The sequence below is a fragment of the Gymnoscopelus braueri genome (assembly GCF_963280865.1).
Source record: "Gymnoscopelus braueri genome assembly, chromosome: 16".
Classification (NCBI taxonomy): Eukaryota; Metazoa; Chordata; class Actinopteri; order Myctophiformes; family Myctophidae; genus Gymnoscopelus; species Gymnoscopelus braueri.
The window spans coordinates 11,970,770-11,985,140 of record NC_137616.1 but is presented as its reverse complement, the minus strand read 5'-3'; the positions used below and the strand labels follow the sequence as shown (position 1 = coordinate 11,985,140).

Sequence of the window (14,371 nt, the reverse complement as noted above, 5' to 3'; positions counted from 1 at the left end):
CAGCAGGTCATCTGCAAAAAGTAAGCATTTGATTTCTGTGTTTGCCAAGGGGATGCCTGGAGCTGTGGACTGTTCTAACGTTTTTGCTAATTCGTTGATATATATGTTGAAGAGTGTTGGACTCAGGCTGCATCCCTGTCTAACTCCTCGGCTTTGGGGGAAAAAGTCTGTGTGCTTTTCGCCTATTTTAACTGCACATTTGTTGTTAGTGTACATTGATTTTATGATGTCATAGGTTTTCCCCCCAATGCCACACACACACACACACACACACACACACACACACACACACACACACACACACACACACACACACACACACACACACACACACACACACACACACACACACACACACACACACACACAATTCAATGGGCTTTATTGGCATGAGAAAACATACGTTTACATTGCCAAAGCAGAAAGCACAATACAACAATACAGCAATACAATCAAAACAAAGAATATGTACATTTGAAAGTCAGAATCTTCAATAGATCAATTTCTATGTACCAAGATCACTGGGTGCAGGTATAGTGCAGGAATATACACACACACACACACACACACACACACACACACACACACACACACACACACACACACACACACACACACACACACACACACACACACACACACACACACACACACACACACACACGTTAATATTGACCGGAGGGGGTCTATACAAGGCCCCCTATATATTTTTTGCTCAACGCCAACAAGCTTGTGGATCAATCATTATCTGTCATTCATCTTCATCTGCTGCTCTCATGCTCTGTCTCCCTCTGTAGCAATTCCATTCACTCTTATTGTATGGCAAAATAGCTCTCAAAATATGATTTTAATAGTATATGAATGAACAAAGTAGATTCTGCCAATTCTTTAAAGTCTATTTTGGCCACTCGTCATCGTTAATTGGTTACACCAATAACGATAACATGTGGGTTTTGTTGAATGGATACAATCATTTCACTTTCCCCAAATTAGCAACAGAAGACTCAGTGATTGTACACATTATATTGGCAGATTCTGAATGATTTGTGGCCATCTATGTGCTAACAGTGTGATTTCGAGTTCCATTTCGAATGGAGTTGTGTCATTACCGTTCCCCAATCACAGGAGGCAGAGCAACAGATTAGGACGATCGACAATATTTTGACTTAAATCATTCCCAGTTCCTACCATTGCTTTGACGTTGTTAAAGTTGACATACACAAGTACTAGGTAAGAACAGTTATTTATTGCAATGGTTCTCAAACTAGGGTCTGGGGACGCCCAGGGGTTGTATGAATGGAACCAAATGGGTCCATTGGTTCCATTCGTACACTCCCAGAGTTAGGATTTGATGGTGTAAATTGGGGTCCCAGAGATACAAACTTGTTTTAAACTGGGGGTCTTTGTAATTAAAAAAAAAGTTTGAGAACCACTGCTTTATCGCACAGTACATACCACAAGCTACAGTGTATCCCTCCGTATGGTTCAGAGCTTTAGAGCCAATGTAGAAGTAAGGGTGGATTCCAGGAACTACAAAAGACACATTGCCAAAGTCGGTGGAACCTGTGGATCAAACAACACCAGGGTACATTTGACCAAAACCAGCATTAAGCAGATTTATACTTCCTTTTTTCCCCTTCTTTTTAATTTAATTTTAGAACAGCCAAGTATTGTTTACCCCCTTTTTCTCCCCAATTTAGTCGTTATGCCAATTAATTCCTCCCCACACACACATTTCTGTGTTTTCACTGCTGTTGTACCCTACTGACTCACCTGCCAGTGACAGTGTTGCCAGATTCTGTGAGAGAAACAAGCAACCAGGTCTAGGAAAACCAGCCCAAAAGAAACGACTATGGGCCACATGAGCACTTTAACATATACATCAGCTATTTGAAAATAGATCTACAAGCTTACAACGCGTCGCGAACACTCCCCGCTGACAGGTGCCGCCCCAGCCCGTAGACACAAGGACACAAGGACATGTGTGTTCTCACATGCAATGTTCTAATATCACCCTCCCCAGAACAGCTGTGGACCGAAACTGGCAGCTCACGATGCGGCACAGGTGCGACGAGTCGTGAGCTTATAGATCTGCTATTTATGGTCCGTGCCGCTGTCGTATGAAGAAGCATGAACTAGGCTCTACTCTGCTTCAGAGTGCAAGTGTGTATTTCTCTAGACTAACAATCTTCTTCTTTTTTACTGAAGCCGACAAAGTACCCTCTTAAAGTAACCGGTTGGTGTTTGTCATTTTCCTAATGCCTTCTCACCTCATCTCTGTCTCAAGTTTATTTTACAAGTTGGCTACACACAGGGTATATAATGCACTCCTACCTGAAGCATTGGTGAGGACTTCCTCATCTGCAGTAAACTCCATCCCCAAAGCAATGCCGTTCTTCTCGTACAGATCTTCAAGGGCAGTATTTCGCAAGATGTTGTCAAAGGCATTCCGAGCAAACTCAACTTCAACCTAATGAGGGACAGAAATGCAGCTAAATCAATTAAAGCTGCATTGTGTGAGCCATTGATTGGCCTTTAAATAATATTGTGTTGTATGACGATGTCATTGAGACGACCTTATGTGCAAACGTACCAGATCGTTACCCTTGTTTAAACTCAAACTGGGGGAACTGGTGCACATAAAAATGAAGGAATCAGAATCGATAAAATCCGAAAAAGATAAGTGTGTGGTTACAGGACCACACACACAGGACCAAATTGGAAATAAGTGTTTCATTACACTTTATGTGTCTATCCTGGGTATAGGTTATATTGTGTTGAACTTGTATGATTCTTTTACCAAATAAAATCTATCAATCAATCAATCAATGGTCCGGTAGGTTTCCTGTAAATAAAGCATACAACAAGCTCTAACTGCTACTGCTTTCCATTGTGTTGTCATTACATTTCTTAGAGTTGACAATTATTGATTGATTATCAGTTTCAGGGTCAATTGTGTTTGGTTAATTTAACCCATTCAATCCGGGAATGTAACCTGACACCGTCAAATGGAAGAAGCTTGCGACACACATTTGTTTCACAGCCTACTTCCCATCTGAGACTCCGGTCGCAGAATCGATGACAGACGGTTTTTCTTTTTTTCAAGCTACTAGGCAGGTGATTGGATGATCCCGCCCCTAGCAGCCGCTGATTGGTTCGAACACGCAGTGTTCGGGCAGCTTTACTCCCTGCGCAATCCCAGACCTCCTTCCTGAAATCAAATGCAAATGAGATTTCCGGAGGGAGGGGGGTTTACCAGGCGACCGGGAATGCATATACTGTGTAATTTCAGATTTTTTGCTATAACCATTATTTTATACTTTGGGCTATTCAAAAATAGCAGATCTACACGCTCCGAGTGCCGCGCTAAGAGCTTGTAGATCTGCTATTGTTTTTGAAAAATCGTGAAAATGTGTGCAAATCTTTGAATATATGTTTTTTAAAGCGAACATTTTTAACTCAAAATCTTTGCTTTTGGGGGTCTCTGGGACAAAATATTTTGAGATGGGAGTCCGCGGCCAAATACGTATAATCTTCTCCTTGACATGAAAACGTTTGAGAACCACTGATATTATAGCAACATACGTTTTGTTTTTTTTTAAACGTAGATTTAGATGACATTTGTACGACTAATTTTCTTTTTTTTTCAAAAATATGTTTGTATGTCCATAGAAAAAAAAGAAAATGGGAAGAAGAAGGGGGGGGGGGGCAAGGGGGAAGAGAGATCAATCAAAGAAAACAAACAAATGATTTACATATTTACACATAGTACCTGTGATGATAATACATTTTGAGAGCAAATTTATATTTAGTTTTAGTCAGTCTTTTGAATAAAATATGTTTTAGTCACCTGAAATGTTTTAGTTTTAGTCTAGTTTTACTGGATTAAATATCAGAAGAGTTTAATCGACTAAATCTAGAGTTGGTTTACTCAACTAAAATGTATTTTGGCGGGCCGTGATGGCATTGTAATGCCAAGTTTATACAGTACTTGGCTGCATGAAAATAGCCGATCTACAAGCTCTCAACGTGTCGCTTGTAGATCTGAAAAAAGAAATATAAATATAAATATTCAAGTAAAGTAAAAGTACCTAAATGTTTTACTCAAGTACAGTACTTAATGTACCTAGTTACTTTCCAGCAGTGATCTGGATGCATGTACCCCTTTGTGACTCTGTGAGTGAGTGCTGCAGCAGTGGCTGGAGAGTGGGTGGAGAGTGGGTGGAGAGTGGGTTGGTCCTGGTTATGTAAGCACTGTCCGGAGCAGAGGACTGGGTCAAGTTACAGTGTCCTACTGACCTCAAGACCATAAAATGTCAGCAAGTAAAGTCAGATCCCAAATGGTAAAACCGGACCTCAAATGTCGACCATCAAAGTGGACCGAAGGAGATGAACTATTTGGGTTTTTTAAAAGAGAGATGTCGTCCAACAGCTATTCAGCCGCTGCGTCAGAGGAGGAACAGCCAGAGATCTACCAGCAAGCCATGCTGAAGCAGCCTGTGATACAGTTACACAGAATAGGTGTGTGCTGTTTGTATGTCCCTGTACACTTTTCTTTCTTCTTCTATAGAAAGCAGATGTACCGAAATATTGTCAGTACTCGGTGGAGTAATGGAGTAATGCTTCCTTCCAGCACTAAATCAACTGTAGATAAGCACTGTGTGTGCGTGTGTGTGCGTCTGTCTGTCTGTCTGTCTGTCTGTCTGTCTGTCTGTGAGAGAGAGAGAGAGAGAGAGAGAGAGAGAGAGAGAGAGAGAGAGAGAGAGAGAGGGGGGGGGGTGGTTTAGTGAGTGTTTGAGTAGCATAGATTTGGTCCAAAGTTATAAGATCCTAATTTCATGCATTTTAATCACAACTGGCTGCAAGAACAATCAGTCATCAGGCAGGCCAGGAATCAGCCTAAATGTTCCAACGGCCAATCTGTGCCTGGCAATTGCTGCTGCTGTCCTAAATTAAGTACATTATCAACACATTACATTACATTACAGTCATTTAGCAGACGCTTTTATCCAAAGCGACTTACAATAAGTGTATTCAACATAGGTAGGGAACGAAAACTACTAATCACCAGAAGTCTTTAGTGCATTTTCTGCAAAAACAAGCAACCAAGAGTATACCTAGCGCTAAGGTAAAAGTGCAATATATCAGCCACCTATTTCCTTAAACAGATGAGACAAAAATAGCTAAATCAAATGAGCATGAGCTAAAACAAATAAGTGTATCGACTAAACAAGATCCAATAAACAATACAGCAATAGAAAACAAGCGTTCGTACAACTAGTTAACAACAAGTAGGTCAGGCAGAGAGGAAGGGTAGTGTTTCCTGAAGAGGTGGGTTTTCAGCCTGCGGCGAAATATGGGCAGTGACTCTGCTGTCCTAACATCAGTGGGAAGTTCATTCCACCACTGTGGGGCCAGAACAGAAAAGAGTCGTGACCGTGTGGATCGGCCAGAAGGACCCTTGAGTGACGAGGCAATCAGACGCCCCGAGGTGGCAGACCGAAGTGGTCGGGCAGGGGTGTAGGCATCGACCATAGCCCGGAGGTAAGAAGGAGCTGTTCCTTTCACTGCCCTATAGGCTAGCACCAGGGTTTTGAACTGGATGCGAGCCGCTACGGGGAGCCAGTGTAGAGAGAGAAGGATAAGGATGGTTGGATGGTTGTGTGGGAGAACTTGGGGCGGTTGAACACCAGACGAGCCGCAGCTTTCTGAACAAGCTCCAGAGGTCTGATTGCAGATGCCGGAGCACCAGCAAGGAGGGAGTTGCAGTAGTCCAGGCGGGAGATGACGAGAGCCTGGATGAGCACCTGGGCTGCCTTCTCCGTGAGGAAGGGGCGAATCCTCCTGATGTTGTAGAGGAGGAATCTGCAGGACCTTGTCACTGATGCGATGTTTGCCGAGAACGTCAGTTGATCGTCCAGGGTCACACCCAGATTCTTCGCAGTCCGAGTTGAGGTCACCACAGCATTATCAATGGTGATGGCCATGTCTCGGTGCGGACAGCCCTTCCCCGGGAGGAACATCAGCTCGGTCTTGTCCAGGTTGAGCTTCAGGTGGTTTGTCGACATCCACTCCGAGATGTCAGCCAGACAAGCAGCAATGCGTGCCTCCACCTGGGTATCAGAGGGGGGGAATGAGAGGATTAGCTGGGTGTCATCGGCATAGCAGTGGTAGGAAAAGCCATGGGAGTGGATGACAGCACCCAGAGATGTAGTGTAGAGAGAGAAAAGAAGAGGACCCAGAACCGAGCCTTGGGGAACCCCAGTTGTGAGCCTGTGTGGTTCTGACACAGACCCTCTCAGCATCACCTGGTAGGAGCGACCCGTCAGGTAGGATGCAAACAGGGAGAGTGCAGAGACACCCATCCCCTCGAGGGTGGAGAGGAGGATCTGATGGTTCACCGTGTCGAACGCTGCAGACAGGTCCAGGAGTATCAGAACGGAGGAGAGAGAGTTCGCTCTAGCGGCATGGAGCGACTCTGTCACTGCCAGGAGGGCAGTCTCTGTCGAGTGACCCACTTTGAACCCAGACTGGTTGGAGTCCAGGAGGTTGTTCTGGTGGAGATAGGAGGACAGTTGTTTAAAGACAGCACGTTCGAGAGTTTTAGATAGGAAGGATAGAAGGGAAACCGGTCTGTAGTTCTTGATCTCAGAGGGGTCAAGTGTCGGTTTCTTCAGGAGGGGGGTGACTCTGGCAGTCTTGAAAGTAGAGGGAAAGTAGCCAGATGTCAGAGAGGTGTTAATAAGGTGGGTTAAGAAGGGAAGAAGTTCAGGTGCAATAGACTGCAACAGAGTGGATGGGACCGGGTCTAGAGAGCATGATGTGGGGCGACTAGAGGTAACAAGGAGAAGGACCTCGTTAGGGGAGAGGGGAGAGAAGTGGGATAGAGAGGGGATGGGGGGGGGGAAAGGAGTAGATGAAGGTAGAGAGGGGGGGGTGGCAGGCAGACGGGTGTGGGTGGTGCGCAGGGCACCAGCCGGGGGAGGAGGGAAGGAGGATCGGATATCGTTCACCTTCTTGTCAAAGAAGTTGGCGAAATCGTCGGGGAGGAGGGACGAGGAGGGAGGAGGGGGTGGTGGTTGCAGGAGAGAGGAGAAAGTTTCAAAGAGTTTTTTAGGGTTGGAAGCAGAAGCCTGAATTTTAGTGGAGAAAAAAGCAGCTTTAGCAGCTGATAGAGAGGAGGAAAAAGTAGAAATGAGAGATTGGAAGGTGAGAAGGTCCTCCAGGAGGTTGCCATTTCTCCATTTGCGCTCAGCCGCTCTCAGGCTCCGTCTCTCAGTCCGCACTGAGTCCGACAACCAGGGGGCAGGTGGAGTTTGGCGTGCAGGCCTGGTGGTGAGGGGACAGAGATGGTCGAGAGAAGAGGATAGAGTAGAGAAAAGAAGATCTGTGGCGGTATCAGGGGATAGAAGAGCAAAGGATTCAGGGGCAGGGAGAGCAGTGAGAACAGAAGAGGAAAGATCAGTTGAGGAAAGTGAGCGAAGATTGTGACGTGAGGAAATCATGTGGGTAGGGAGGGGCTGTGAGGGGGGAGAGGAGAGAGAGAGAGAGTAGGACATGAAGTAGTGATCAGAGAGTTTCTTACCCTTTTCACTGGAAAGAGGAGTGACAGACAGGTTAGCAATAGAGCAGCCTCTGGTGAAGATCAGGTCCAGTTGGTTGCCCGCCTCATGGGTAGGAGGAGATGGGGAAATAACTAGGTCAAAGGCGGCGAGAAACGAAAGTAGTGGGTCTAGCTGCTTCTCAGTCGGGAGGTTGAAGTCACCCAGAAGGATGAATCCAGAGCCATCGACAAGGAAGTGGGAGACTAGATGGTCCAGCTCCTCCAGGAAGCCACCAGCAGGGCCCGGTGGGCGATAAACAACTGCAATGGTGAGCTTGACTGGATGAGAAACAGTGACCACATGAAATTCAAATGAGGTAGGAGAGAATTGTGACAGTGAAACAGGAGAGTATTTCCATTTTCTGGAAATTAGCAGACCAGCCCCACCACCTGTCCGCACGGCTCTGGGAGTGTGAGAGAAAGAGTACACATCTGACAGAGCCGCGGGCGTAGCAGTGTTTTCTGGTCTGATCCAGGTCTCAGTCAGAGCAAGGAAGTTAAGGGAGAGCAAGGATGCGTAGGCTGAGATGAAAGAAGATTTGCCTTCCACCACAGCCGAGTGGCAATTCCAAAGCCCTCCCGTTACCACTTGCTCGACGTGAGTTGAAAGAGTCGGATAGATGAGATTAGTTGTGTCGCGACATCTGGGTGTAACCCAGTGTTTGTGCGACCACCAGGAAGAAGAGAGGACAGGAATAGGAAGAAAACACATTGTAGATCACTAAACATATACTACTATATCTATCACACTACTATATATGTCAATAATCAATGATACAGCTTATCGTTCATTGACGAAGTCGGACTTTGACAAAGTCGCCTGTCGCCTTAGTTCGCCTGGCCTTCGTTTGCTGGACGCCGCTTAAAAGCTGACGCTTTCAGCTGGTGGTATAAGGCCACTTCAACTGATTGCTAATCGTCTGCCAGGAGTGTTGCCCAAACGACACACTTCACAAGGCAATCAAGTGGCCTCTACAGGGTGAAACTACTTCGACTACTACAGTGCCAATAGCCTACTGCTTCAAGCACAAAAACAATACAACTATAAACTACAGACTACCACACAAGCTAATAATATAATACTAATAGAAAAGCACTTAGGGTACCACTACTAGCAGCTTGCTAAATAACAAAAGAATGCTACTATACTCAACTACCAGGAGGTCAGGAGCTCTGTTCACTTCAGATGTTGGTTACACTCTGAATAGAACACTCTCAACCTGTCTACTTATCCCTTGAGCTGTGCTGCCCAAACGACACACTTCACAAGGCAATCAAGTGGCCTCTACAGGGTGAAACTACTTCGACTACTACAGTGCCAATAGCCTACTGCTTCAAGCACAAAAACAATACAACTATAAACTACAGACTACCACACAAGCTAATAATATAATACTAATAGAAAAGCACTTAGGGTACCACTACTAGCAGCTTGCTAAATAACAAAAGAATGCTACTATACTCAACTACCAGGAGGTCAGGAGCTCTGTTCACTTCAGATGTTGGTTACACAGCGTGCATGTTATTTCAAAACATTTTATGTTTTTTTCTCTCTTCTCATTCTCCATCCCAGATGTCTTTCCTGCCCAACTCAAACATATCTATAGCAGAAATAGACATCTGAAACAACACCAGAGAATTCATACAGGACAGAAGCCCTGCCACTGTGACCAGTGTGGGACTAGGTTCAACCACAGCAGTAGTCTAAAAAATCACCAGACAATTCATACAGGACAGAAGCCCTACCACTGTGACGAGTGTGGAACAAGGTTCAGCCGGAGCAGTCATCTGAAACGACACCAGAGAATTCATACAGGACAGAAGCCCTACCACTGTGACCAGTGTGGGAAACGGTTCAGCGAGAACAGTAATCTCAAATGTCACCAGAGAATTCATAGGGGAGAGAGGCCCTACCACTGTGACCAGTGTGGAACAAGGTTCAACCACAGCAGTAATCTGAAACAACACCAGAAAATTCATACAGGAGAGAAGCCCTACACCTGTGACCAATGTGGGACAAGCTTCAGCCACAGCACTAGTCTAAAAAAACACCTGACAATTCATACAGGACAGAAGCCCTACCACTGTGACCAGTGTTGGAAACGGTTCAGCCAGAGCAGTCATCTGAAACAACACCAGAGAATTCATACAGGACAGAAGCCCTACCACTGTGACCAGTGTGGGAAATGGTTCCGCACGAGCGGTCATCTCAAACTTCACCAGAGAATTCATACAGGAGAGAAGCCCTACCACTGTGACCAGTGTGGGAAACGGTTCAGCGAGAACGGTAATCTCGAACTTCACCAGAGAATTCATACAGGACAGAAGCCCTACCACTGTGACCAGTGTGGGAAATGGTTCAGCCGGAACAGTTATCTCAAAAGTCATGAGAGAACTCATAGAGGAGAGAAGATCTGACCTACCCTATCACTGACAGTTGGAGATTTTGAGTAAAAAGCTTCTCTGTAAAGTCCCACCTCAAAAGTATATATACACACGTTATTATTATTATTATTATTATTATTATTATTATTATTTAGCTGTTTTTCAACTGCGTCATACAGAAGTGAGAAGTTTGCCCTGAGGGCTTTCTGCCAGAAAGGGGGTCCCTTTCTTTAGATTTACCCAAGATCACAGGTTCAAATCCCAACGTGGGTGTGCTTTTTATTTATTTATTTCAAAGTATGTTCGATAAATGTTATATACGTTAGTGGGAGGTTAAGGTTAGGCATAGTTTTTTGTGTGAAGTTAAGGACAGATTTAGGCATAGTTTTTATGAGGTTAAAGTTAGGTTTAGGCTTAGTTTTGTGGGGTTACGGTTGGGGTTCGGCATATAGTGCAAGGAAGAAATTGGCCATGCCACGCCAGAAAGCATTGAGGGCAAACGTCTCCCTTGTGTCTGCGTCATACCACTGCATTTATATCTGATCTGCTGGTATAGGCCTATGTATATATTGGACAGACTTTCTGATTCAAATCAACAGCCAATGAAGAAAAGGGGGCGGGATCCACATGCAGTGGGTGTTGCATATAAATAGGAGCAACAGGAAGCAATTTCTCCTTGAGAAATTGCGTCTGCCATTGTTGTGTACTGCTGTTTCCCTCTCGTCTGACTTTTTAGACGAGTTGCACAGCTCTCAGACCGGTAAGAGGCGTGTCCGCTCAGATTCTGAGCGTAAGTTACATCCCGCCCACAAATACCAGGGCTTTGGCCCAGATGGTCCTCGCCCCTCCCGTTTGTATGCGAGAGCTGGCGAAAACTTCTGGGAACTCAGATTATGTAAGCACTGTCCGGAGCAGAGAACTGGGTCAAGTCATTACCAGTGTCCTATACTGACCTCAAGACCATAAAATGTCAGCAAGTAAAGTCAGATCCCAAATGGTAAAACCGGACCTCAAATGTCGACCATCAAAGTGGACCGAAGGAGATGAACTATTTGGGGTTTTTAAAAGAGAGATGTCGTCCAACAGCTATTCAGCCGCTGCGTCAGAGGAGGAACAGCCAGAGATCTACCAGCAAGCCATGCTGAAGCAGCCTGTGATACAGTTACACAGAATAGGTGTGTGCTGTTTGTATGTCCCTGTACACTTTTCTTTCTTCTTCTATAGAAAGCAGATGTACCGAAATATTGTCAGTACTCGGTGGAGTAATGGAGTAATGCTTCCTTCCAGCACTAAATCAACTGTAGATAAGCACTGTGTGTGCGTCTGTCTGTCTGTCTGTCTGTCTGTCTGTCTGTGAGAGAGAGAGAGAGAGAGAGAGAGAGAGAGAGAGAGAGAGAGAGAGAGAGAGAGGGGGGGGTGGTTTAGTGTGTGTTTGAGTAGCATAGATTTGGTCCAAAGTTATAAGATCCAAATTTCATGCATTTTAATCACAACTGGTTGCAAGAACAATCAGTCATCAGGCAGGCCAGGAATCAGCCTAAATGTTCCAACGGCCAATCTGTGCCTGGCAGTTGCTGCTGCTGTCCTAAATTAAGAACATTATCAACACAGCGTGCATGTTATTTCAAAAGATTTTATGTTTTTTTCTCTCTTCTCATTCTCCATCCCAGATGTCTTCCCTGCCCAACTCAAACATATCTATAGCAGAAATAGACATCTGAAACAACACCAGAGAATTCATACAGGACAGAAGCCCTACCACTGTGACGAGTGTGGAACAAGGTTCAGCTGGAGCAGTAATCTGAAACGACACCAGAGAATTCATACAGGACAGAAGCCCTACCACTGTGACCAATGTGGGAAACAGTTCAGCGAGAACAGTAATCTCAAATGTCACCAGAGAATTCATAGGGGAGAGAGGCCCTACCACTGTGACCAGTGTGGAACAAGGTTCAACCAAAGCAGTAATCTGAAACAACACCAGAAAATTCATACAGGAGAGAAGCCCTACACCTGTGACCAATGTGGGACAAGCTTCAGCCAGAGCGCTAGTCTAAAAAAACACCTGATAATTCATACAGGACAGAAGCCCTACCACTGTGACCAGTGTGGGAAACGGTTCAGCCAGAGCAGTCATCTGAAACAACACCAGAGAATTCATACAGGACAGAAGCCCTACCACTGTGACCAGTGTGGGAAAAGGTTCAGCAAGAGCAGTCATCTCAAACAACACCAGACAATTCATACAGGACAGAAGCCCTACACCTGTGACCAATGTGGGACAAGCTTCAGCCAGAGCGCTAGTCTCAAAAATCACCAGATAATTCATACAGGACAGAAGCCCTACCACTGTGACCAGTGTGGGAAACGGTTCAGGCAGAACGGTCATCTCAAATGTCACCAGAGAATTCATAGGGGAGAGAAGTCCTACCACTGTGACCAGTGTGGGAAATGGTTCAGCCAGAACGGTAATCTCAAAAGACATGAGAGAACTCATAGAGGAGAGAAGATCTGACCTACCGTATCACTGACAGTTGGAGATTTTGAGTAAAAAGCTTCTCTGTAAAGTCTCACCTCAAAAGTATATATACATTATTTTTATTATCATTATTATTATTTAGCTGTTTTTCAACTGCGTCATACAGAAGTGAGAAGTTTGCCCTGAGGGCTTTCTGCCAGAAAGGGGGTGTGGCCCCCTTTCTTTAGATTTACCCAAGATCACAGGTTCAAATCCCAACGTGGGTGTGCTTTTTATTTATTTATTTCAAAGTATGTTTGATAAATGTTATATACGCTAGTGGAAGGTTAAGGTTAGGCATAGTTTTTTGTGTGAAGTTAAGGACAGATTTAGGCATAGTTTTTGTGAGGTTAAAGTTTGGTTTAGGCTTAGTTTTGTGGGGTTACGGTTGGGGTTCGGCATATAGTGCAAGGAAGAAATTGGCCATGCCACGCCAGAAAGCATTGAGGGCAAACGTCTCCCTTGTGCCTGCGTCATACCACTGCATTTATATCTGATCTGCTGGTATAGGCCTATGTATATATTGGACAGACAGACTACACATTTAAAAAACATTTCTCCTCTGTGTATTACTAGATATTCTCCTATGGGTGCTGAGTTTAGAAAGATCCTCTACAAACATTGGCACATTGTTGACACTGATCCTAAATTAAAAGTGGTCTTTAAAGAGCCCCCGAAGTTGGTTTTTAAACGTTCCCCTAACTTAAGGGACCAACTCATACGCTCTTACACCCCCTCCACCTTTTTATCAAACATCTCTGCTGGTAACTAGTGTTCAAATTGTACTCAATGTAGCTATACCTCTAAATGTCAATCTTTTACTCACCCTCACAGTGGGAAGCAGCTGCCCATAAAAGGAGTGATCACATGTTCCACAACTTTTGTTGTTTACCTGATAAAATGTCCTTGTGGACTTGCATATGTGGGCAAAACCAGTAGAGCCCTACGTACCCGCATAAGCGAACACAGAAGTAACATTAGGTGTGGGGATGAACGAAACCCAGTAGCAGCTCATTTCAAGAAAATGGGACACAGTATTGCCTCTCTACGCTACTGGGGTATAGAGAAGGTCGATAGGCCCCCTCGAGGAGGTGATCAGAATCGATTATTACTGAAACGAGAATCCTTCTATATATATACATTAAATACCATGGCCCCTCATGGGCTGAATGAGGAGTTTGACGTTAAACCTTTTCTGTAATACCTTTTTGTTTTTTAACTTTGTTTTTTAACTTTTTGTCTCTTTATTATACTGTCTTTTTGTCTATGCCTTCCCTATGGTACCATATTTGTGTACCCGTTCACTTATTTGATCTGTGCATCTAGGCCTTGAGTGATGTCTATTTGGAGCTGCTAAACTATTGCTTTATTCCTAATGTGTCTTTTTTGGGATCCCAAAAACACCCATGTACTGCCTATAATTAGTCCATTGGCTTTTTTGCCTCTTAAAACTGTATTGTGCTGCATTATGTCATTACATTATGTCACAAAAATGAATGAATTTATTTTTCTAGAGATGAATTGAATTTCTATTTTTCAAAAAATGAATTAGAATGAATGAATTTCTATATATCTATTTTTCTAAAAATGAATTGAATTTAAATTTTTCTAAAAATGAACTGTTTTTCTAAAAATGAACTGATTTTCATCATACTGTGTGTAGCCTGTCCCCTTAAGATGGGGGGGGGTGTCCATTATCCCCGATACAGCTGGGACTTGATTGTTTGCTCCCTATTTTAACCTGCCTATGTCTGCACTCCTCATACCTGATGAAGACCCGAAGGGGTCGAAACGTTGTATGCTGTGAGCCTTAAATATAAATAAAATTGTGGTCGCTGGAGCGTCAACAGTGTGCGGACTTCCTC

At 44.4% G+C, this 14,371-nt stretch overlaps 1 protein-coding gene across 1 annotated transcript in view; it reads right to left on the bottom strand.

Annotated features, from left to right (window-relative positions):
• Positions 1–14,371, bottom strand: part of LOC308103923 (peptidase M20 domain-containing protein 2-like) — a 28,062-nt gene that overhangs the window by 1,991 nt on the left and 11,700 nt on the right. The window contains exons 6-7 of the mRNA XM_080454134.1: positions 2,335–2,470; positions 1,456–1,563 (exon numbers count right to left, since the gene is read on the bottom strand). Coding sequence (XP_080310260.1) covers positions 1,456–1,563; positions 2,335–2,470 — 244 coding nt within the window. The remainder of the gene's footprint in view (positions 1–1,455; positions 1,564–2,334; positions 2,471–14,371) is intronic.